This window comes from Bison bison, unplaced genomic scaffold (genome assembly GCF_000754665.1).
Source record: "Bison bison bison isolate TAMUID 2011002044 unplaced genomic scaffold, Bison_UMD1.0 scf7180017864370, whole genome shotgun sequence".
Taxonomy (NCBI): domain Eukaryota; kingdom Metazoa; phylum Chordata; class Mammalia; order Artiodactyla; family Bovidae; genus Bison; species Bison bison.
In genome coordinates, this window is record NW_011494942.1 from 804,401 (window position 1) to 827,444 (window position 23,044).

The 23,044-nt window shown below is 43.7% G+C and overlaps 1 protein-coding gene across 2 annotated transcripts in view; it reads right to left on the reverse strand.

Annotated features, from left to right (window-relative positions):
- Positions 1-434: 434 nt before the first annotated feature.
- FSHR (follicle stimulating hormone receptor) overlaps positions 435-23,044 on the reverse strand; it is a 192,058-nt gene continuing 169,448 nt past the window's right edge. The window contains exons 7-10 of one of the 2 annotated variants that reach the window (XM_010855898.1): positions 20,730-20,798; positions 20,544-20,618; positions 6,276-6,461; positions 435-1,891 (exon numbers count right to left, since the gene is read on the reverse strand). In XM_010855898.1, the coding sequence (XP_010854200.1) occupies positions 658-1,891; positions 6,276-6,461; positions 20,544-20,618; positions 20,730-20,798 (1,564 nt within the window). In that variant the 3' untranslated portion in view covers positions 435-657. The remainder of the gene's footprint in view (positions 1,892-6,275; positions 6,462-20,543; positions 20,619-20,729; positions 20,799-23,044) is intronic. The other variant, XM_010855900.1, reaches the window with a different exon arrangement.

Consider the following 23,044-nt stretch of genomic DNA (forward strand, 5'->3'; position numbering starts at 1 on the left):
GAGTGACAAAATGGCTGCAGCTTCCCTTCCATCCTCCTGTTTTCAGGAAAATCTTTCATGTGGCCTACCTTCATGGGAAATATTTAAGAAAAGGGAATTCTGGGAAATGTAGTTCAGCCTACTCAGGTTGACATATTTCAAAGGATCACATAGATATTCAGTAAATATTCATCGAGGGAATGAGTGAGTGAATAAATATTGCACTGCCTCTCTTTCAAGTTCTCTGGGAGTCAGAACATTTAATTTTGGCTTTGCTTCTTATAAGTTGAGCAATTTTGAACAAGTCACTTAATCCTTCGAGTTTTGGGTTCCTCATCTATAAAACTCCAAGCATAATTCCTGTTCTGCCTGTTTAATAGGACTTTTATAGGGATCAGTTGAGATGATCTGAGCAAGAGCACTTTGAATGCTATAAAGGATAGAACAAATGTGATGTAGTACTACATTATTTTAATTATTAATGTTGTTATGAAGTCTTCAGTTTCCTAATGAATCACGTGAAGTTAACAGTTTCTGACCAATTTACCTTATGGATGTGCCAGGGAGATTAAATTAGATGAAGTAAGTGGAAGTGCTCTGTCAGCTCTTCCATGGCATATTCTTCAAAGGCAAGACTTATCTGTCATTCAACACTCAGAAACATTTGTACATTGTGTTTTAGTTCTTGGCTAAATGTCTTAGCGGGATAAGTGTGTAATTGGAACCATTAGTAACCCTGGGAGCTGGGGGGCAGTGGCCATTCCTTGGATGAAAGTTGTGGGCAGTGGATGAGGTTTCTGACCTATAGGTCTGGGCTTGCACTTCATAGCAGCCAAACTTGCTCAGCAGAATGAAGAAATCCCTGCGGAAGTTCTTGGTGAAGATGGCATAGAGGAAGGGGTTGGCACAGGAGTTGATGGGGTAGAACAGGACCAGGAGGATCTTTGACTTGGACACAGTGATGAGGGGCACCTTGAGGGAGGCAGAGATGGCAAAGAAGGAGATGGGTGCCATGCAGAGGAAGTCGGTGAAGATGAGCATGGCCATGCGCTTGGCTATCTTGGTGTCACTAGAAGAGGATGTGATGTTGGGGTTCCTCACCGTGAGGTAGATGTGAGTGTAGCAGCCACAGATGACCACAAAGGCCAGGACATTGAGCACAAGGAGGGACATAACATAGAGTTGTGACAAGGGGCTGTCAATGTCCATGGGCAGGCAGATGCTCACCTTCATGTAGCTGCTGATGCCAAAGATGGGAAAGAGGGCAACTGCAAAAGCAAAGATCCAGCCCACCAGCATGATGCTGGCAGCATGGCGGAGCTGCACTTTGCATTCGAGCTGCATGGCATGGGTGATGGTATGCCATCTTTCCAGCGTGATGGCGGTCAGAGTGTAGACTGAGAGCTCACTGGCAAAGACAGTGAAAAAGCCGGCAGCATCACAGCCTGCTCCAGTTTGCCAGTCGATGGCATAGTTGTGGTATTGGCTTTTGGTGTGGACATCAACTGAGGCTATGAGCAGCAGGTAGATTCCAATGCAGAGATCGGCAAAGGCCAGATTGCACATGAGGAACCGGGGGACTGTGAGTTTATACTGGCTGGTGATCAGGATCACCAGCACTAGGATGTTCCCAGTGATGGCCAGGATGCTAATAAACCATATCAAGACTCTGAGAATATCATCCCCCATGATATCTTCACATGGATTAAATGCGTCTGGCTCAGGGGAGCAAGTCACATCAACCACTTCATTGCATAAGTCATAGTCAAATTCACTGTACATCACGTCAAATCCTTTGGCATAGCTGGGCTCATCATCTTCTGCCAAAGAGACTCTCTGACCCCTAGCCTGAGTCATGTCATCAACTTCTTGCCTTAAAATAGATTTGTTGCAAATTGGATGAAGGTCAGAGCTAGAAAAATACAAAAAGGAACAGAGTCAACATGTTGGATCCAGAATGGCAAATATATCACTGTGTTTACACAGGGTAGAGAATGGGATTTCTTCTTGAGACTTTTTTCTTCTAACAGTCTGTCTGCCCTTGAGACTAAGCTCAAGGGTTAATGCTTCTTACTGTAAATGAACAGAACAACTTGTGTGTATATTCCTAGAGTTGGATGGCCCACTCGGGAAACCATCTGGCCACAGACTGAATGTGGGGAGGAAGGCGCCTGGGACTAGCTAAGTCTTACTGTTAAGTGCAGATAATTTACAGACTTGATATCAACTCCATCCTCTCCCTTCCCCATCTCTATTCAGCCCTCCCTTCATATGCCTGAGTAGTATACATTCCATTTTCTCTACACTAAACCCCAGTCCAAGAAGCTCTGGACTGTTTCTCTGACTCAAGTGGGAGATTGTCTGCATAGTTTGGAAGATCAGAGTAGTTTGTTCGCAGCCAACTCTGACCCAGCTGTTTGGTACTTGTGCTACTAGGAGGTCTGCTAACTTGCCTGAAATGTTACTGAGGGGTGTATTCTTTATTATTTCACTCCTCAAGGGCCACAGTAAGCCTCAGGCATTGTCTGCAAGGTAAGCCTGGCTCTCTCATTTTCAGCAGTTTGCTAGTGAGATCCCAAAAGGATCTCAGCCTGATAATGCAGGTTGTGAGGGATTGTAACTCATGCCCTAGGGAGCTGGATCTTTTCAGGGTCACTTTTTCTGTCTTAGTTTCTCCTCTTTGAACCCCAACATACAAGAGGCCTTGCCAACAAAATATAGGCACTTCCAGAAGGGACTTGAATGAAAACCAGATGACAAATATTCTTTCCAGACAAGTGGCTAGTACATGTAGAGATGGGGGTAGTAGTTCTGAATAGTTCTGAAGCTAAGTCTTAAGGAATGGGTATGTTTCACACTGGGTCTTCTTTTGAATGGAAACATAAACACACACCCTATTCATTTCCTCCCTCCCTGAGGGACAAGCTCACAGCAATGTTGAGTGACTGCATTTGTCTCAAGCCTTAACAAAACCTCAGAAGTGAGTGGGGAGGTGATTGTTAAAACTCTTCAAAGACTGCCCTCCCGTCCCCAACCATAAGAAGGAGAGAGTGGGTGGAGTGTGGAAGAGGTAAAGATTCCATTAGGTGCTGAACGATGGGGGCTGGTCAAGTCTGCAGTGGACACGGACTGGACTGAACTTTCCCCATGACCCTCTAGGAGAAGGGGCTGTTAGTGAGAACCCATTCCTCCCTTCTCTCCCTTCCAGAAAGTGAAATGAATTGCTAGGAAGTCATTTTTCCCTTGGGCCTACAGACTCTTTTTTTTTCCCCCTGGAGACTGTGTCATTTTGTTTTGTTTTGTTTTAGAGACTGATAGAGCCTCTTACTTACATCAGTCATAGTTGAAACCAAGGAGGTTAAACAGTTAATAACATATATGGAATTGAAAATGTGTACAAAATCTTTTGGTTTAGCCAGAGATCTTGCAAAAAAAAAAAAAAGTAAGGCAAGCTCAGAGACTGGCAAAGAGGGAACAAGAGAATCACTGTGTTTTTCCAGTCATTGGATCGGCTGCAGCCCAGTTCTAAGAACAGGAAGTAAGTAACCTGGCACTTGCAGACTGTGATTCGATTCACTGGAATGGATCTAACTAACCATCTAGACACAGCCTTCACTTCCTGGGGCTTATGTTGACTGCTGTGATGATGTTTTTTGTTAATACTGCTACTGGTATATGTTAAGTATTGATGCTTTCCTTTCCTGAAACGGAAGTCACCTAAATGAGTGGGGAAATGGTAAACAATGTATGTCTATGGGAGAAGACTAGAAAGAAAAATGGAAGCCAGGGAAATAAAGTCTTGCCTCTGCAATGCCTCAGCAAATCCTAAGTATTATAAGAAATTGACAATTCAGTTTGGGGTGGAGTTAAAAAGTGGTACTCCTGGACCCCAATAAATCAATGTACAGTTACTTGGGAAGTGCATGGCAGAGTGGCCCAGAGTCTGAGCTTTGAAGACAGACAGACCAGAGAGTTTGAGTCCGACTGGCGTCGGTCAAGTTGTTTACAGTCTCTGAGCCTCAGTTTCTGCCTTTGTGAGAAGAGAATAGTGCTGTTACTTTTGTGAAACTTAAATGAGATAAAGGTGCAAAGTTTTAATATGCCTGGCAGTGAGTACTAGGCAGGTATCAGCAATATGAAGACAGAGGATGGTGGTTACGTACTGAGTTCATATTGGGGTCATGCCCTATGTGGGTACTTAATGAATATGCCAAGTGCATCAGTTTAAAATCTAGCTGGAAAGAAAGCACCTGAATATAAGAAATAACAAAACAAGGACAAAATAACAATGTTAGCTGAGTATAGAACTATGACAAGGACATAACCGGTTCAATGACAAATGAGGGAGGGGAGTGGATTGTAAAATTTTTCCATGAGAGTTCAGAAGGGCCATCAGCCAAAATCTCACAGTCACAGGGCCTAAGATTTATACTTTGGGCATTATTTCCAAGTGAAGATTGGAGGGGCAGTTTCATCATGCAACTTTACACTCAAATTTCATTACCTAACCGTGCTACACCTACTATGGTATGGCATGAAGTGACACAATTAAAACACAAATCCCGTGTTTATTATCTTCTGAATAGCATAACCATATTGTTGTGGGTTTGTGAATTTGCTAGATAGAAAGACCAAACATCATTGTGATTTCTGTGTTCTGTCTTGGCATGTCTTCTTTGAAGAGCTGTGGACCTCTCCTTTGCCACACCTGAGAAGCCCCAATGTAATTTAAAATAGGGACCTAGAGAAAGTGAGAGCCCAGTGGTCCAGAGGGACAAGAAAACCCTCAAACCATGGTACAATGTAAGACAGACCTAGAGATTTCCAGTTGGGTGATCCCTGAGGCTACATCTATACTACCAGGGGTTGGTGAGACCAGAGGAGTCTGGGCAACTGAGTAAGAGAATATATTCCTATGGTGTTGGGTACTAACAGCATGTGATGTGCAGCTCCTTCAGTGGTCTTAACATCCTCTGAGATTTCTCCTGGTGGGTATTTAGTTCCAGGATTTTGGCAGTGAAATACCAATTTCACTGACCTGGCTGTGGATATCTCTTTCTGGACTATAAAAGAGGCAGGCCTTCTGCTTCAGCCCAAGCTCTTAAAAATTCTAGTCCTTAAGAAGAAATTCCCTAGCTCTTGAGCTAACTTGTGGGGAGTGTCTGATTCTGGGGAGTTCCCTAATGATGTGTGCAAATTCTCAAGAGTAGCCCCTTTTCTGCAGACCCTTTACATGGGTCTGAGTGTGGACTGCTGCCTCTTCAATACTTTTAAAACATTTTAGGGTGTATATTATTTGGTTGTTTTGTTTTTAGAGTAGGGTATATGTCTGCATGTTAAGGTTGAATAATAGAAGTGGCTACGTTAAGCAGTAAAACAGTATCACAGAAGCTGTGTTCATGCTGGGCTACTGTGAAAGAGTAGGAACCAGGCATCATCTGACTGAGTGCAACTGCATGGTATGGATTGTGTCAGTGAGCTCAGGAGAGGCAGAAACTTGGAGAATCCCTGATACCCAATAGATTATATCTCCGATTGTTGTTGTTTAGTCACTAAATTGTGTCCTGCTCTTTTGCAACCTCATGGACTGTAGCCTGCCATAGGATTTCCCATGCAAGAATATTGGAGTGGATTTCCATTTCCTTCTCCAGGGGATCTTCCTGACCCAGGGATTGAACCTGCTTCTGCTATTTGGCAGGTGGATTTTTTTTTTTTAACCACCAAACCACCTGGGAAGTACCTGTATCCCTGGTGGATCCTTTAAATATCTGGAACATGTAAACTTCGAAGTTTTCCCTTTACACAACCTCAACTTTTTAGCCACCCCATAGAACTTGGCTTTATCAGGATTACCCTCTTTAACCTGGGATTCCTGGAACCTGACCAGCCTTGAAAGCCAAAGTGAACAGACGTCATAATCTTTGTTCTCCCTGTGAGGTGCTAAGCTCCAAAGATGAGTTAGGGAGGTTTAGCATGGTGGAGGAGGAAATGGCAACCCACTCCAGTATTCTTGCCTAGAGAATCCCGTGGACAGAGGAGCCTGGTGGGCTGCTGTCTATGGGGTTGCACAGGGTCAGACACGACTGAAGTGACTTAGCAGCAGCAGCATTTAATATTTGGTAGGTAGCCTACCATGTGGGTAGCTCTCTCCTGTGAACCCATTTTCAAAAAAAACACTAAGGCTTTGACCTAGAACTTGCCTAAGGGATTTCATCATGGATGCAGAAGTTGTGGACCAAGTACTCCATTGGAGAAATGCCCAAACAGGGCTCAAGGGCTGGACAGAGAAAACTCACGTTTGCCGCCTCCAGTTTGCAAAGGCACAGCAGTGGCTGGGGTAGGTGAGGCTGGCCTCCACGAGTGTGACAAATTTTTCCAGACTGGGAAGCTTTTTTAAGCGGTAAGTTGACTTGGCCCGCAGCTTCTTAAGATTTTCTAAGCCATAGCTAGGCAGGGAATGGATCCTGGTTCTTGAAATATCTCTATAAGGAGAAGAGGCAAGCATACCTGATTACCGTGAGTCCAAATGTTTCTGCTGTGTTAGCAGTCAAAATAGCAGTCATAGTAGACCTATTTTTACATGAGGGAGGAGGGAGACTCTTGTTCATCCAACACACCTCAGTCGCATAAATATTTGTCTAAAGGGACATTTGGCCCTTGTGTTCATGGTAGGAGGATATGGATAACAGGCTGCTCTGTATCCTGGATGTACTAGCACCCTGATCTGGGGCTTAACTGTAGCCCTTTCCCCTTTCACAGTGTCTGTTTAGAATAGACACTCAGTAAATCACATAGGATCGAGGAAGTGAGACCACTTCCTCCCCACCATAAAACCAGATGTAAAAATATATTTCTTGAGCTGGGGTTGAATCTGTGGCCACATTTTAGAAAAGGATGCAAAGAGAACACACTATAAGAGGAAGGAGTATGAGGTGGGCAACAGAGGTACCCTCAGCCCAAAGTCAAAGTGTCAACGGGGAGTGGTGGCGATGACTGTGGTATCCATGGACAGACTTGTCTGTGTGTGTACCCTGCCCCGCTACCTGTTAGACTGGTGACCTTGGTCAAGTTGCCTCACTTCTCCATGTGTCAGTTCCCTTGGTTGTAAAACAGGAATGGTAATAATCATACCTACCTCAGAGGGTGGTTGTGAGAATTAAACAAGCAAAAGTACATAGAAAACCTCCTGACCAACAGACAGCACTTGACAGGCAGCTGTCGTCAGAAAACATCACACACACGCAAGTTGTTCTTGCTTTGTTGGTGACCCAAGGTCTAAAATGTAAATGAACATTTTAACCAGGTTCCTGTCCCTGGAGGGCTCCAGGGTCCCATCCTCGCTGGCAGCGGCACCAGTGACATGGGCAACTTTCTGGCAGCACTGTAGGCAGCTTCAGCCTTCAAAACAACTGTGACCAGCTGGTAGGTGCAAGGAGATTTAAATGGTACCAGCTTAGACTTTGGGGGTCAGTGGGCTGGCCATGAATGAGTGCTTCTGAAGGGGGTGGTAGTGATGACCAGATGGACTCATTTCAAGCATCCTTGGGTATACTTGGTAAAGGAGAATCTTCTAATGTCTGCATTTCCTCTAAGTCGAACCAGTAGGCACTCAGAGCAATGAAACTTCGGGGTGTGAATATATATCTGCTACCCTAGATGTTCTCCCAGTCTGGTGAAAATTACTTTCTCAAAGTCTTGTTTTCATAGCGTCATTTATTCTCTTGCTCAAAAATTTATAATGCTTCCCATTGTCCAGTAAAACCCACTCGTAACAGCTGCCCTGTTTGTCTCTTTCTTTTCCAAGCAAACTTCTTATACTAGCTGTCCATACTTGATGTCAATATTTTCTCATTTCCTAATCCAACTCAGTTTCTTCCCAACCCCTAGAGAAGCAGTACTCATTCAGGTCACATCTTAGTTCTAACCTTCTTGATTTCTCAATTACATTTCACGCGTAAAACGTGTCTCCATTTTTCTTGGCATCACATTCTTTTAAATTTCTTCTGACATCTACTTTGGCTTATTTCTGATTTTGTTTTTTCTCCTCTATCTATTGGAGTTCCTCTAAACTCAGGCCCCTTTCTGACTGTACATAATCTTCCCAGGTGATCTTACTACTTTGATTTCAGATACCAAATATATGCTGATGGCTTCTCTGTATATACACCAGTTTAGATGCTAGTTCTGAACCCCAAATCCAGATAATCCATTGTCCATCAGATCCCACCCTTTTGATGACTTGCAAGTATCAAAACTGAATTTACCATCTTTGTTTTAAGTATGTTCCTCCTTTTGTTTTCCTTATTTCAGCAAATGACTCCTCCATTTCCCTGTGCTGTTCAGGCTAGAAACCTGGCAGTTACCCTTGACTCCTCCTTCTCCCTCTCTTGGACTCAATTTCTTGTTTTTGCAAGCCTAGCTTTTACATTTGTTTCAAGTTGGTTCACTTTTCTTGGCCACAACTTTAGTCTAAGTCACCATAGTGTTCTTGCCTGGAGAATCCCAGGGATGGGGGAGCCTGGTGGGCTGCCATCTATGGGGTCGCACAGAGTCAGACACGACTGAAGCGACTTAGCAGCAGCAGAGAGACAACAGTCTCAATAACTGTTCTTCTTGTGATCATTGTATTAAGGTTCTCCAGAGAAACAGAACTGATAGGATATATAGAGATATATAAGAGGATATTTATTATGGAATTTGACTCGCATGATTTTGGAGACTGAGAAGTCTCATGATATACCATCTGCAAGCTGGAGAACCAGGAAAGTTTGTGGTATAATTCAGTCAGAGACAAAAGCCTGAGGATCAAGGAGGCCACTGGTTTAAGTCCCGGAGTTGGAAGACCCAAGAACCAGGAGTTCTGATGTCCAATGCCAGAAGATGGATATTTCAGCTCAAGAAAGGAAACACACTTGCCTTTTTGTTCTATGAGGGCCCTCAACTGATTAGATGATGCCCACCCACACTGGGGAGGGTGAATCTTCTTTACTCAGTCTATTGAATCCAGTGCTAATGTCTTATGAAAGCACTCTCACAGATGCGCTCAAGAATAATATTTTACTAGCTATCTGGGCATCTCATGGCCCAGTCAAGTAGATTTTAATTAATTTACTTAATTTAAATTATTAATTTAACTTAATTAATGATTTTAATTAATCATCCTGGCCATCTAGCTCTAATGCGATTGTTACACTGCAAACTGGGTGATAGTTTAAAAGTCCCAATTAGATTGTGATTTTCTGCTTGTAACTAGTCTGTGGTTCTCCATTGCACTTCCAGTGAGGTACAAAGCACTGAATATGATGTGCTGGTCTTTGCCTGATCTCGCTCACTTCCATTCTGTGCCCTTTGCTGTGTTCCACTCTGTCTTGCAGGAGAGACGACCTCTAAAGTCCCCATTTCCCAGGGGCCACCGTGTCACTCAGCCTTCAGTTGTGTTGCACACCTGGCACCGGTGGGGTTGGCAGGTGGGAGGAAGGGTGAAGCGCGGGCATTTCTCACCCCTCCTCTGCCTCAGGCAGCGGGTCCTCTGTGACTCCAGCTCTGTCACATCTGTGGAGGACCCAGCAGCTACCAGCCATCCCAGTTCTGTGCTTCAATTAGATCACATCCTCACTTGCCCTTACAGCCTAGGATTAGTAGCAATTCTCTACCATTGCTAATCCCTGGACTGCTAATTCCCTGCTTGATACTAAGGGAAATTTACATTTTCAGAGTTAATAATTATCTTGATGTAATACCTCTGTGTATTTTACTTAGTTCCCCTCCTTGTTAGATACCCAACAGATCAAATTTGTCAATGCTATCGTTCAAATACTTCAGAGTGCTTGCTGACTTTTGCTTGCTCGTTCCATCACTCCTGTTTCCATATTATCTCTATTTGGATGTCTAATAGGCAGATGAAGCTTTAGATATTAAACATTGAGCTCCCGATCTTGCCCCAAACCTTCTCTACTTGCAGCCTTTCCTGTTGTTCATGCAAAACCTTGGAAGTCAGCCTTGACTCTTCTTTCTCTCACACCCTGTATACCCACCCTCAGCAAAATAACTCGGCGTTAGCTTCCACAACTGCTTCTCACAACATTCATTGCTATCACCACAGGAGAAACGTTCTTGGTGTTCCAAGGTCTCTTTTCTAGTTCTTGCCTGTGTATTCTAATTTTGTGGAGCTGGGGGTCCCTGGAATTAAGAGTCTGATCCGTGAACCTTGGTCCCTGTGGTGAGTCTTCACTCTCTGATGCTGAAAGATCCAGCTGTCCTAGCCTGCTCATCACTTAGCCTTTCTATTGCTACAGAGATTCTCAACTTTCTTTTCTGCCCTAAAAAAATTCTCTCCAGTTTCTCTCTTCAGGCAATTGCTTCTCTGACCAGTTCTGCTACTGACACTCAAATTCTGGTCCCTGGGACCAAGTTTTTATTTTGCCTGGTGCATGGGCTCTTATTTTTTCCCTCAAATATGGAAGGGAGCAAAGATTGCCTGTTTTGTCTAAAATAGTTCAAGGCTTCCTATGGGGACTGAGATGAATGCATAAACAAAGTCCTTCAGGAGTAATTTAAACCAGGGGGATTATTTATTACTTACCATTAACATTTTTAATATTTCTAAAATCAAGTGATACAAAACAGAAGACTCTTTTTCTTAGTTATGGCTTCACCTCTTAATTTTAGAATATACAAAAACCACATTAATGAAGATTTCCCCAAATAAATTTTTATATTGCATGCAATGCCATCATATTTTCTCACTGACTCTGTAAGTTGATTAAAGATGACTGCAATTTCTTCCTGCTCTTCCACAGAGGGTCTATTTGCCTTTCCCTTGAATCCTGGTGGTGTCTTTGGACTACAGTAGAGTATGATGAAAGTGTTACTCTGCCAGTTCTGGACCTTGCTCCTAAGAGCACTGATAGCTTCTAAATCTTACAGAGCTCTAAGCTGCCATGCGAGGACTCTGAATGCCCTGCTAGTGCCATGCCGGAAAAAGTCTTAGCCAGGTACAGAGGGTCTGGAGGATAAGATGCTGTGTGTGTATGTGTGTCTCTGTGTGTAGAGAGGTACCAAGGAGAACCAGATACTTGAGTGAAGAGGACAACTTGCAGTACATCCCCCAGACCCAGCCACCTGAGCTGACATTACGTGGATCAGAGACGAGACAAGCTACCCAAACTTCTGAAACAAGACCGTGGACAAAATGGAACAATTGCTTTAAACCACTGAGTTTAAGGATAGCTTTTATGTAGAAATGCAGAACTCAAACAGATTCGCGTTGACTCCCATCATCTCCATCCCTTTTAACAGCTGTAGAAGAATTTTTCCTTGAAAGCCATTAAGGGTGCAAATAGCAGTATAGTCTACACCTTTCTGCCTCTCTCACTTACCATCTTTTTCTTTGTATACTAGCTCTTTGTATTTGCATTTCCTCTCTCTTGTAGGGCAGAGGACTCCTTGCATTCTCAGCAGTGCCTTCTACATAGTGAGCTCCCAGAAAACTGTTGTTTTGTTCAAAGACAGGCTAAGCAGTGGCCCTGATGGAGGACTAGGAAAGGAAATAGATCGCCCCAGCCAGCTGTGATGTCTTCTGACCTCTTGTACTTACAAAGGTCTGGTACCTTGTATTGTCTCTTCTGTTGTTTCATACTGTTCAACTTTTCACGTGTATTTGTTTTGTCTCCTCAGCTAGATTTTAGATGCTCTGAGAACAAGAATTACTAAGATACTTTCACGTTCTACCTGGCATTTGGCACAGGGCTGGGGTCAAGAAATCTACTCTGTGGAGAGTTGTCTGATTAGCAGAGATGCCTCAGCATTACTAGAAGGTGAGACGTTGAAGGAAGTCTTATAGGAGAGCAATTCTAAAGGGAGAAGTGTGCAAGGCAAACCGAGAGAGGAAATCTGGATTTAAAAGGAGCTCAGCTTAATGGTGCTTCCGTGGCAGGCAATTATTTGTGACTGAGAGTGTCAAAGGAACCGAGGAAGGGAGCATCCTTGTGCAAAGTTTACAAGGAGATAGACACAGATTAAAGAATCAGTAGAATAATGTGCTGAATGGATTGACCTGTGTGTGGTTCAGTGACTAGGAGTTGAATGGGGAGGTCTGCTTGGGAAGCATTGGTGCCTGTCTCTCTGTTCAGTGTTCTGGAGCTAGCTTATACTGCGGACTGCTCATTGCAGCTGCAGAATATGTGAGCTGCTGTCATTTGCACTAGGCGGCTCCACTTGTGGAAGACTGTGGTATTTTGTCAGTATCTCGGGATCCAGATCTGCTGGTGGATGTTGAAAGGAGAGAGTGGTTGGTAGGAGAGAGATGCAGAGTCACTTAGAGTTTGGTAAAGCCAATTCTTTAGCAGAAATGGTTCCTGGGTAGTAAAAGTGTTCATAGAAGTGTTTATTTCAAGCATACTGGACACTTGCTAGGGCAGTCAAACAAGGAAACTATCATAAGACTTCCTTATTTTGGACTGACAGAAAAATGTTTCTCTGGTACCTCCACAGATTAAGAAAAATCCATAAACATTTATATCAGTAGGGACAAAGGGGATAAGTAGATACTGTTTGGCTTGGAGTGAGACTTAAACTGCAAATATTCCCACTTTTGCTCTGTTCCGCTAACATAAATACACAGACATACAGAGTCTAATCACTGACAGTTCCTTCCACGTGGCCTGGAAATCTAACGTTATATTTTAATTCCTTTCTAAAAGCATATTCCACTCTTAGGATGCAAATATCCCCAGGGGGAATAGCAAAACAAGGCATTACCATTTATTCACATCTTCATGGAAGTGGGTTTGCTGTGACTACCAGTTAAGGGTAGGCTTGGAGAGAGGCCCAGAACACAAAGCAAAGCAGCGAGGGGTGTTCAGAGGGTGATTCTGAGCAACCATATTTTAAGTAATTAAGGGAACCTCAGAATGGGATTTGATCTCTGAGCCTTGAAAGCCAGGTGGAAGAGTTTAGAGTTTCTTTGAGCAGGAGAATGACTTATTGGACGCTGTGATTTTATTAGATTAGTCTTGAGAGCCTTAAACAGGGCACACAATAGGTGTTCATTCATTATTAAGTGACTGGAAGGAGAAAGGATTGAAGATAGGAAGGGGATGGGATGGCTGTTACACAGGTGTACAGGAGGTGAGAGCTTACCTCCTCACACTGTCGCCTCATCTGTCAAGTCACTGCATCACATGGCAAAGATTTATTGGGTGTCTGCTCTGTTACTAAAACCTCCTGTGAATTTCTGCAGAGATTATAGTTCTGCCCAGTAGCTTTTGTCCCTCTACCAGAATGAGATAACTTGGGGCTGGTACTGTTTGTTTTTGAGTCTCTATATCCATCACATCCATCCAAAGATGGGCACAATAAAGGACAGAAATGGCAAAGACCTAATAGAAGCAGAAGAGATCAAGAAGAGATGGAAAGAATACACAGAAGAACTGCACAAAAAATGTCTTAATGACCTGGACCATCATGACGGTGTAGTCTCTCACTCAGAGCCAGACATTCTGGAGTGTGAAGTCAAGTGGGCCTTAGGAATCACTGCGGCCAATAAAGCTTGTGGAGGTGATGGACTTCCAGCAGAGCTCTGTAAAAGTGCTGCACTCAATTTGTTAATTTGGAAAACCCAGCAGTGGCCACAGGACTGGAGAAGATCAATCCTCATCCCAATTCCCAAGAAGTACAGTACTAAAGAATGTTCAAACCACTGGACAATTGCACTCATCTCCCATTCTAGTAAGGTTATTCTCAAAATTCTCCAAGATAAACTTTACATTACATAAACTGAGAACTTCCGGATGTTCCAGCTGGGTCTAGAAAAGGCAGAGGAACCAGAGATCAAATTGCCAACATTTGCTGGATCACAGAGAAGGCAAGAGAATTTCAGAAAAACATCTACCTCTGTTTCATTGACTATAATAAAGCCTTTGTGTGGATCCTAACAAACTGTGGGAAACTCTTAAACCAGGCCATCTTACCTGTATCCTGAGAAACCTGTATGTGAGTCAAGAAGCAACAGTTAGAACCCTGAATGGAACAACTGACTGGCTCAGGATTTAAAAAGGAGTACAACAAGGCTATTTATTGTCACCCTGTTTATTTAACTTATACTCAGAACACATCATGCAAAATGCCAGGTTGTATGAGTTACAAGCTGGCATCAAGATTGCTGGGAGAAATATAAACAACCTCAGATATGTGGATGATACCACTCTAATGGCAGAAAGCAAAGAGGAACTAGAGAGCCTCTTGATGAGAGTGAAGGAAGGGAGTGAAAAAGCCGGCTTTAAACTCAATATTAAAAAAGCAAAGATCATGGCATCCAGTCCCATCACTTCATGGCAAATAGAAGAGTAAAGGTGGAAGGGTAAAAGGTAGATTTCCTCTTTTGGGGCTCTAAAATTACTGCGAATACTGACTGCAGCCATGAAATTGGAAGACAGTTGCTTCTTGGCAGGAAAGTTATGACAAACCTAGACAGTGTGTTAAAAAGAAAGACATAACTTTGCTGACAAAGGTCTATATAGACAAGGCTACGGTCTTTCCAGTTGTCATGTATGGATGTGAGAGCTAGACAGTAAAGAAGACGGAGTGCCAAAGAACTAATGCTTTCTGATTGTGGTGCTGGAGAAGACTCTTGAGAGTCCCTTAGAAAGCAAGGAGATCAAACCAGTCAATCTTAAAGAAAATCAACCCTGAATACTCTTTGGAAGAATTGATGCTGAAGCTGAAGCTCCAATACTTTGACCACCTGATGTGAAGAACTGACTCATTGGAAAAGACCCTGATGGTGGGAAAGACAGAAGGCAGGAGGAGAAGGGGACGGTAGAGGATGAGATGGTTGTATGGCATCACCGACTCAATGGACCTGAGTTTGAGCAAGTTGGTGTTGGACAAGGAAGTTGGTGATGGACAGAGAAGCCTGGCATGCTGCAGTCCATGGGGTCATGAAAAGTAGGACATGACTTGGTGACTGAAAAGCAGTGAACGTCCCTCACATCTAGCAGAGTACCAGACACACATTGAATAGATGCTCAATCAACACCTACCAAATACATGACATGTAAGCCCTGCTATGTTCAGTGAATGAGTGAGGATGTCTGCTTTATTACTGACTGTTCTTAGGGCTGGTGGGCTGGACAGAAGGGGTAATAATGGGCAGGTGTTTTTAATCCTTGTCTTTCAAGCTGGTCTCATGATGGCAGCCTTTCTTTATAAGGTCCCACTTTGGTTAACATTTCAACCCATGTCCATTCTGGAAGTGACTGGTTTTGAAAACTGAAATCCTGAAAAGTAGTCCCAACAGGAGACATCTTAAGACAATGGCTGACAGGACTTAGCAATCCTGAACTGTTTCAACATTGTTAGCATTCTTGATTTTGAGCTACAAAGCAGAAAGGGAAACGGCAGTCAGTAATAAGATGCTGAGTCAGGGGAGGCAGGCGTTAAATTGTGTTCTGTGCCCTGTTTAATAAAGTGCATTATAGCCAGTGCCACAAATTTGATTTGAACAATTTCTATTTTTCCCAGCAAAGATGTTATTACAGGTCAATCATTTCCATAAGTGAGAGCACATTTCTGGTGTATACTACACTGACAGATGGCTAGAAGACCTCTCTTGCATGATCCCAGGTGGAATAAAAAGGCAATTTACTATCTATAGGACTGTGGGTATACTGGTAATGGAAGAGAATCATTCTTATACAAATAACTCAGTGTTTGAATCTGAACTATCAAATGAATCTGAGCTATAGCCAAATCAATTTGATAAACCATCAGAATATGATTGTACTGGCTCCAGCCTGCAAAAGCAATGCATTAAATTTTCCCCACAGGAAACGGTTTCCCAAGGAAACAGCAATTGCTTGATTGCTTAAAAAAAAAAAAAAAAAGAAAACTTGAGTGAGTTCAGAATATAAGGTGAAAACTCAGACAGCTGCTGACGTTCAAGGTCAAGACTCATGAGGGGGAAATCGGGATGCTAGACTGCTCTTGGAAACTCAATGGAGCTTGTCTGTGTGCCCTTGGCTTTCTCTACATCTCTTTCTCTTTGCAATGGAACATCTCATACTTGCACCCTCAGGTGTTCAGGGACTCCCTGCTTTTCACTCAGCTAAAATTTTTGCCTTCAGGAAAGGAGTTATGATTGGTTTGGGTGCCCTCCCCTTGACTCCCTTAGAATCTCTCACATATACGTACTGGGGCAAAGCACTGAGCCTGCTGGGAGGAAGATACACCATTGTTGGCTCTTGGAGGAGATATGGAGACCAGGCCAAGCTTCCCAACTCCCAGCCCCGGTTCAGGGGCCGTGATTCTTGGTGCGCTTTCTGGACCAGCAACATCAGCTTCATCTTCAAGTTATTAGAGATGCAGGTTCTCAGGCCCACCCCTGACCTATTAAATCAAACCTACTGGGAGTGGGATTAGCCATCTAGAGTTTTACAAGCATGCTGTGTGATTCTGATGCATGGTCAAATTTAGAACTATAGCTTAAGGCCATTTGAGGACCACTTGCCACTGAGGTGGCCCATTGCTGAGTTCTGCTCTGGGATTTGCCCTCACCTGACTTACCCAAGACTTGACGTCTCCCTTGGGCCTGCCTGCACTCAGTGACTGTTGATGAAGAGGATCGGCCCCTTGCATTAATTCAGTCAACTCTGAAGGGCCATTCTAACTCCAGAGCTCCCCCTAGAATCAGCTGAAGCTTCTGTTGCAAGTGCATTGGAGTTCAACTTTCCTCTTAGCCTGATTCTGCTTCCATCAAGTACTCCCTACAGGCTCCAAGAGCACTCTCCAGGAAGCCTTCTGCATGCAAATACCCACATCACAGTCTGATGTTCAGTGAGAGGAATCTGACCCAAGCCACAGTCACAGCCCTAGCCTGAGCTGCGTCTACGGTGGGCTGAGCCGTCTACACACACTTCTTCTCCTACCCATGAACCCACAGCACCAGCATGGGCTTGTACTCTGCACACACACTAAACAAAAAGCCTTCAGGCCAGGGTTTACCTGGGATTGGCACATAAGGCTGAAATAAAGGATAGACTAGGTCCTAAAGCCCCAGGTGAGCAGCCACAGAGGCTGGGAAGACATCTAGAGAGGTTAGTCTAGACAGACTAACCTGAAAGCCCCAGAAAAGGAGGCTCGATGTTAAGCTGACCAACCTTCTTGCCCCTAAGGGGAGAAGAAGGAGGCGATCAGCAGTTAGAGACTGGGATGTAGGCCAGGATCTTACACACATATCCTCATGCATTGAAATGAAAAGATGTAGAAATGTATTACCCCTCTCTACCTTTTTGCGTGCTTGCTAAGTTGTTTCAGTCGTATCCAACTCTGAGAGACCCACCATGGGCCATAGTCCACCAGGCTCCTCTGTCCATGGGATTCTCCAGTCAAGAATAATGGAATGGGTTGCCATGCCCTTCTCCAGGGGATCTTCCTGACCCAGGGATCAAACCTGTGTCTCTTATGTCTCCTGCATTGGCAGGTGGGTTCTTAATGACTAGTGCCATGTAGGAAGCCCCTCTACCTTTTTAAGTCATGGCAAATGCTTCCTAATTCCTTTGGATTTTCTGTAAATTTTAATCACTGTTTCTGTGGTGAAAGTGTAGAAAATGGGCCTGTAACTTGAAGACTCTGCAAAACTGCTGGTGATGATATTATCCCTCTTCTTGCTGGCATTCATGGCAGGGCTGATTGGGGGTCTGTGTTGGTGTTTTCCACTGGAGACCCTGGTCAGACATCCTGTGCAGTGCCTCAGCCTGGGACCTACTTGTCAACATCAAGGGACGTTCTTCTATGCTTTTCCTAGTGTTCTTGGGCTGGGGGCAGGGTCTTGTGTTTATAGTTTTTTCCCCCCCATTTTAGTTCACAGTAAATTGAGGGTCCCTTTTAGATGTTCAGTTGGACCTATTGAAGTACTTTAGGTGACAAGGTATGGGGGGAATGCATAGGATATGAGGCAGGAGGCCTAGTTTCTGGTCCAGGCTCTGCCACTTAGTGCAGCAGTGTGAGTGTTGGCAGGTTACTTCCCATTTCTGGCTCTGGTGTCCCCAGCTGGGTGATGAGCTGGACGAGATCCTGTCCAGCTTGAATGTTCTCAGTAGCAGACAGTAGTTAAGCTGCTGCGATGTCATAGTGTACCTGGTGCAGGTCACACGTGGAAACCTACCATCACAGACATGTTCTGCCATGAAAGATAGGGGTGCTGGTTTAGGCACGTTCAAAGCCTTTAGGACTGTTCACTAAGTGAAATTAACACACTGTTGTTCTCCTGATCGAAGACATCAAATACACTCTGTTTGTCTCCCAGGTACTCTAAGAATAAGAAACATTGACTAAGCATTGCAAGCTATAAGTGTGTTAGTCACTCAGTCATGTCCGACTCTTGGCGATCCCATGCACTGCTGCCTCCCAGGCTCCTCTGTTCATGGGATTCTCCAGGCAAGAATACTGGAGTGGGTTGCCATGCCCTCCTCCGGAGATCTTCCTGACCTAGGGATCGAACCCACATCTCCTGCATTGCAGGCAGATTCTTTACCAACTGAGCCACCAGGGAGGCCCTACTGGTTCTAAAGACTTTGTGTATTGAAGCACAGGGACTGTATGCCTGGCACTCCCCATTTGTTACCCGCAGGTCCTACTTGACACTTCATAGCATACATGATAGTTCAATATGTTAAGTTGCATATTTAGTTCTGTTATCTGACTCTCCTTTATAAGAATATAAGCTTTCTGTGAGGAAGAACTTCTGTTCCTTGCACTATATACAGTGCATAGCATAGGGCTGGTGCTTAAAAATCTATCTGTTCAATGAGTGAATATATGTATATTCACTCTCTCTCTCTCTATATATATGTATATACACATACACTTACATATATATTATTATTAAGCTTCAAACAGTATTAGGACATGGATATTATTGTTCCTGTCATTGTTTTAGGTGGGGAAACTGAGGTTTAGAGAGGTGAGAGAACTGGTTTTAAACCTAGGTAGTCTTCTCTGGCATCTCTGCTTTAATCATGCAAACATCCCTTCTTTCGTACATGTTGCCTCTCTGAAACCAGGCATTCTGGAATGATCTTTGAACTTATTCAAAGAGACAGAGTCCCATATAAAAGTTACAACAGATCCTTTATCATTGTTAATAATCATTAATAGAATTTCTGCTCCGCCACACAGGATCTCGTTCTAGAGGTGCACGGGTTCCAACCTGAAGGAGAATGCAGCTGCCCCCTGGTGTCTGTGGGGAATTGGTTTCAGGATCCATTGCAGACACCACAATCCATAGATGCTCAAGTCCCATGGCCTTGCCTTTCTTATCCATAGTTCTGCATCAAGGATTCAACCAACTGCAGACTACATATTTATTGAAAAATATCCATATGTAAGTAGACTCATGCAGTTCAAACCTGTGTTGTTCAAGGGTGAACTGGAAAGCTTTTTGGTGAAAATGAAAGTGATGTTGATAGACGGTAGGTAGGTAAGTAAATAACCTATGTACTGACTGCCAAGTAAGAGGTACAAGCTAGTGGCTCGTAAGTGCCTGAACTGACCTCAGAATGCAACAGTCATTCTGCAAACCTTTACATCTGTTCACATGTTTATCTGTTTCTTTGCTTACTATTTCTTCTTGTATCTGACTCCTTCCTCTGGATACCTTTCTTCTTCCTGTAGTACATTTGTCCATAGATGTAGTGGGTCTTGCTTAGAGCCTGGGGAAATACATTTTAAAGAAGCTCTTGCAGATCTGGGCCCTTCAGCCATGAAGGCTGTGAGAGTTGCAGGAGGAGGAATTTACTGTTAGCAGAGATTGTCAGTGAAGATCTGGGGGTTGGAGTGACCCATGTGGAAGGGAAGAGCAGGGGCAAATAAAAACAGAGGAAAGTCACTCCTGGTGGTAGAAATGAAGACGAGCAAGCAACAATAGAAGGAGAGGTGCTGATACAGTGGCATGAGGCACTGGAGGCATCCTAAGAGGTCTGGAATTGAGGCAAAGAGGATCCAAACATAAATGTGGGTATTTCTCACTGGTTTGAACAAAACTCCTGGACCCTGAGGGTGAAGATGAAGAAATGTGCTTTTCCTTTCAGGGAAAGGATGTATAGCAGAGTCGTTAAGAGTGCTCTTAGGAGTCAGACCAGTTTGGTGTTATATCTGCGCTCTAAAATTTCTGTGACCTTGGGTGAATTGACCCGTGCAGGGAAGCCAGTTTTCCCTTCTCTAAAATGGGACCAAATAGCTCCTACCAGAGAGGTTATTATAAGGATTAAATTAGAAAATGCCTCTTACATTTTTGAAACACACTCTGGGACTTGATAAGTGCTCATTAAGTAGTAGTTGTTGTTACTGTATTCATATTTAGAGTGTAGATCAGCCCTAAATTGTCCTATACACCTTTTCAGATGACGCAGATAAAATTTGATCTTAATTGCCAGCCCTGTCCTGTAAGCGTCCCTGAATGGGAGAAAGTTGACTGCTAACTTACAGACACTGATCTCTTGGACAAACTTGACTGCTAACTTACAGATGCTGATCTCTTTCACTTGGAAGCGAGGGAGGCTACTCACAGAATGACCGGTCCAGAGGCTCCCTGGAAAACATCATTAGGCAGTTCTTCCAAATTACTGTTATCACTTAGATTCCTGGGGATGGAGTTGAGAAAAGAAGGAGGGAAACACAAAGCCACATAAACATCACTGTTAAAAGAGCCATTTCCCTCTAAATGGCCTGGAAGAATAGTCGGGGCTACTTACAGCTCATCGAGTTGGGTTCCATTGAATGCACAGTTGTGTATTTCTTGAATCCCATTCTTACTCAGCCATCTGAAATAAAAGACCCATTAAAAAACCAATAATGTCAGATGCAAACAGTACACGAGTTTCATAATTGGAAGCACTGGGGCAAGGTCAGACAGCACAGGTTAGTGGCATAAATAAAATACCACCCTAAGACTCAGGGAGCAGGGTGGAAGGGAGACTGATTTATCACTGTATAACCTTTTGTAATGCTGGAAGTTTGCATTATGTGCATGTATTACTTATTCAGAGAAATCAATGAAATTTAATTTTGAGAAGGCACACTTAGGCATAGCAGCCTGGATTCCATAAGGTCTTTGCACATATCATTTGTGTGTAGAAATGATGCCATGGGAGGAGCAGACAAAGATCTTTCCCATCCTGAAGGACAGAGATCATACTGTTATTGAACAAGTGTCTGTTAGACAGAGAAAGAACATATTGTATCCCCTTTATCTATTGCCTTAAGCCTCTCACTTATGCTCATTCACAGCAGCGGGCCTGGCTGTCATCAAAAAGTGATCTAATTAAACTGTCAGACAACCTGAACATCTCCCATGACCCATAAAGGACCTGGCTATTGGAGGTTTGTGGAGGTGGCTCTGGGTTAAGCCAGAAAGGAAGAGAAATCAATTATAGAGGCTGTGGGCTGTGGCAGGGTGAGATGGTGTGAGCAGGCGAGGGAGGAGGCTCTGGGGGAGGTGGGATGGGATGGGAAATCGTCATCCAAATTGTGCAAAGAAGGTCAGTGAGCAGGTTTGCCTGGACAGGGGAGCCCAAGGGCACCTTGGGCTGACAGATCTGCACTGCTGTGCTCCTGTATGGTCTGAAAACAAAAACAGAAACCCAAGTATGGGACAGCTTAGCCCAGGGAGCCCGGGATCACTTGTTCTTGATTTGCCGTCAGGTCCTCATCCTTGTCGGCTCGGTGGATTTGCAAATAGCACTGTTCCCAAAGCTGACCCAGGGACACTTCCATGTGTCCAGGATGTTGAGAGTTTCTGTTGCTGCAGTGAGGAGCCCAACAAGCTTAAAATCAAAGGACGCTGTGTGTGTTTTCCTTCCCCCTGAAAGCTAGTTAGCTGAAAATCCACACAGGAGCAATGCAGGTCTTTCAGAACATTAGCAACAAACTGGTGGATTCTGATGGCCAAGAAGTAGCTGTGCACCCCCAATCCTGCCTGCCCCACACCTTCCCAAATGTACCCAGCACATGCAGCCTTCCTGACTGATTTGCCAGCCAATTGGCTGGGGGTGACAGTGCTGAAGCAGCTGTCCCTAACCGGTGGGAGGTGGATCCTAGGGGCTTTGGACCAGACAAAGGAGTCAACAAGCTTTTTCTAGGAGGGGCCCAGTAATATATTTTAGGTTTTGTGGTCCAATAGGCAAAATGAGAATATTACATAGGTACTTTGTATTAGTCACTCAGTTGTGTCCGACCCTGTGACCCCATGGGCTGCAGTCCACCAGGCTCCTCTGTCCATGGGATTCTCCAGGCAAGAATACTGGAGTGGGTAGCCGTATGCTCCTCCAGGGATCTTCCAACCCTGGGATTGAACCCACATTGTCCTTTCCTGCATTGCAGGCGGATTCTTTACCATCTGAGCCACCAAGAAAGTCACCAGGTACTTTATATGGGTAATTAAAAAACAATTTCCATGAGATTTTTATTGACCAAAGTTACCAAAGTATAATAGTAATAATTAAGTACAATTTTTTTTGTAATATAGGTCTACTATTGAAAATAATGGATTTTTTTTTCTTTTATTTGGAGTACTATTTTGCTTCATTTAGGTTCAGCATTCATGTTCCTTATCATCAAAATCTTGATTTATAGAAACAAGTCCTAGATCAAGGACTAGATTTGGCCCGTGGGCTGTAATTGGCTGACCCTTAATCCAGCAAAAGTGGTGAGGAAATCCATGTGACTGCCACTTATCTTTTTTCTATAGGCTAGATAATTAATACTTTTTTCATGAATAGAAATAGATGTGGCTATGTAAAATGCAGACTAATTTAAGATAATTATTGTATTCAAAGTAGCCCTTTTTCTTTACAGATTTTCTTAATCAATAGAGGAGGTAGCATTTTTTGATGTCAATAATGGATTATCACACAGTAAACAAATTATGTCCAGAATTCCTGCCCAGGGGGTTATGTTAGGCAGTAGAACTCTCAAACTATTACCAGCAAAGCTGGTAATTGTCAAATACATGCCTAGTCTCTTAAGAGAGGTAGTGTTGGTTTTAAAACCTCATCATGATGGTGACGAC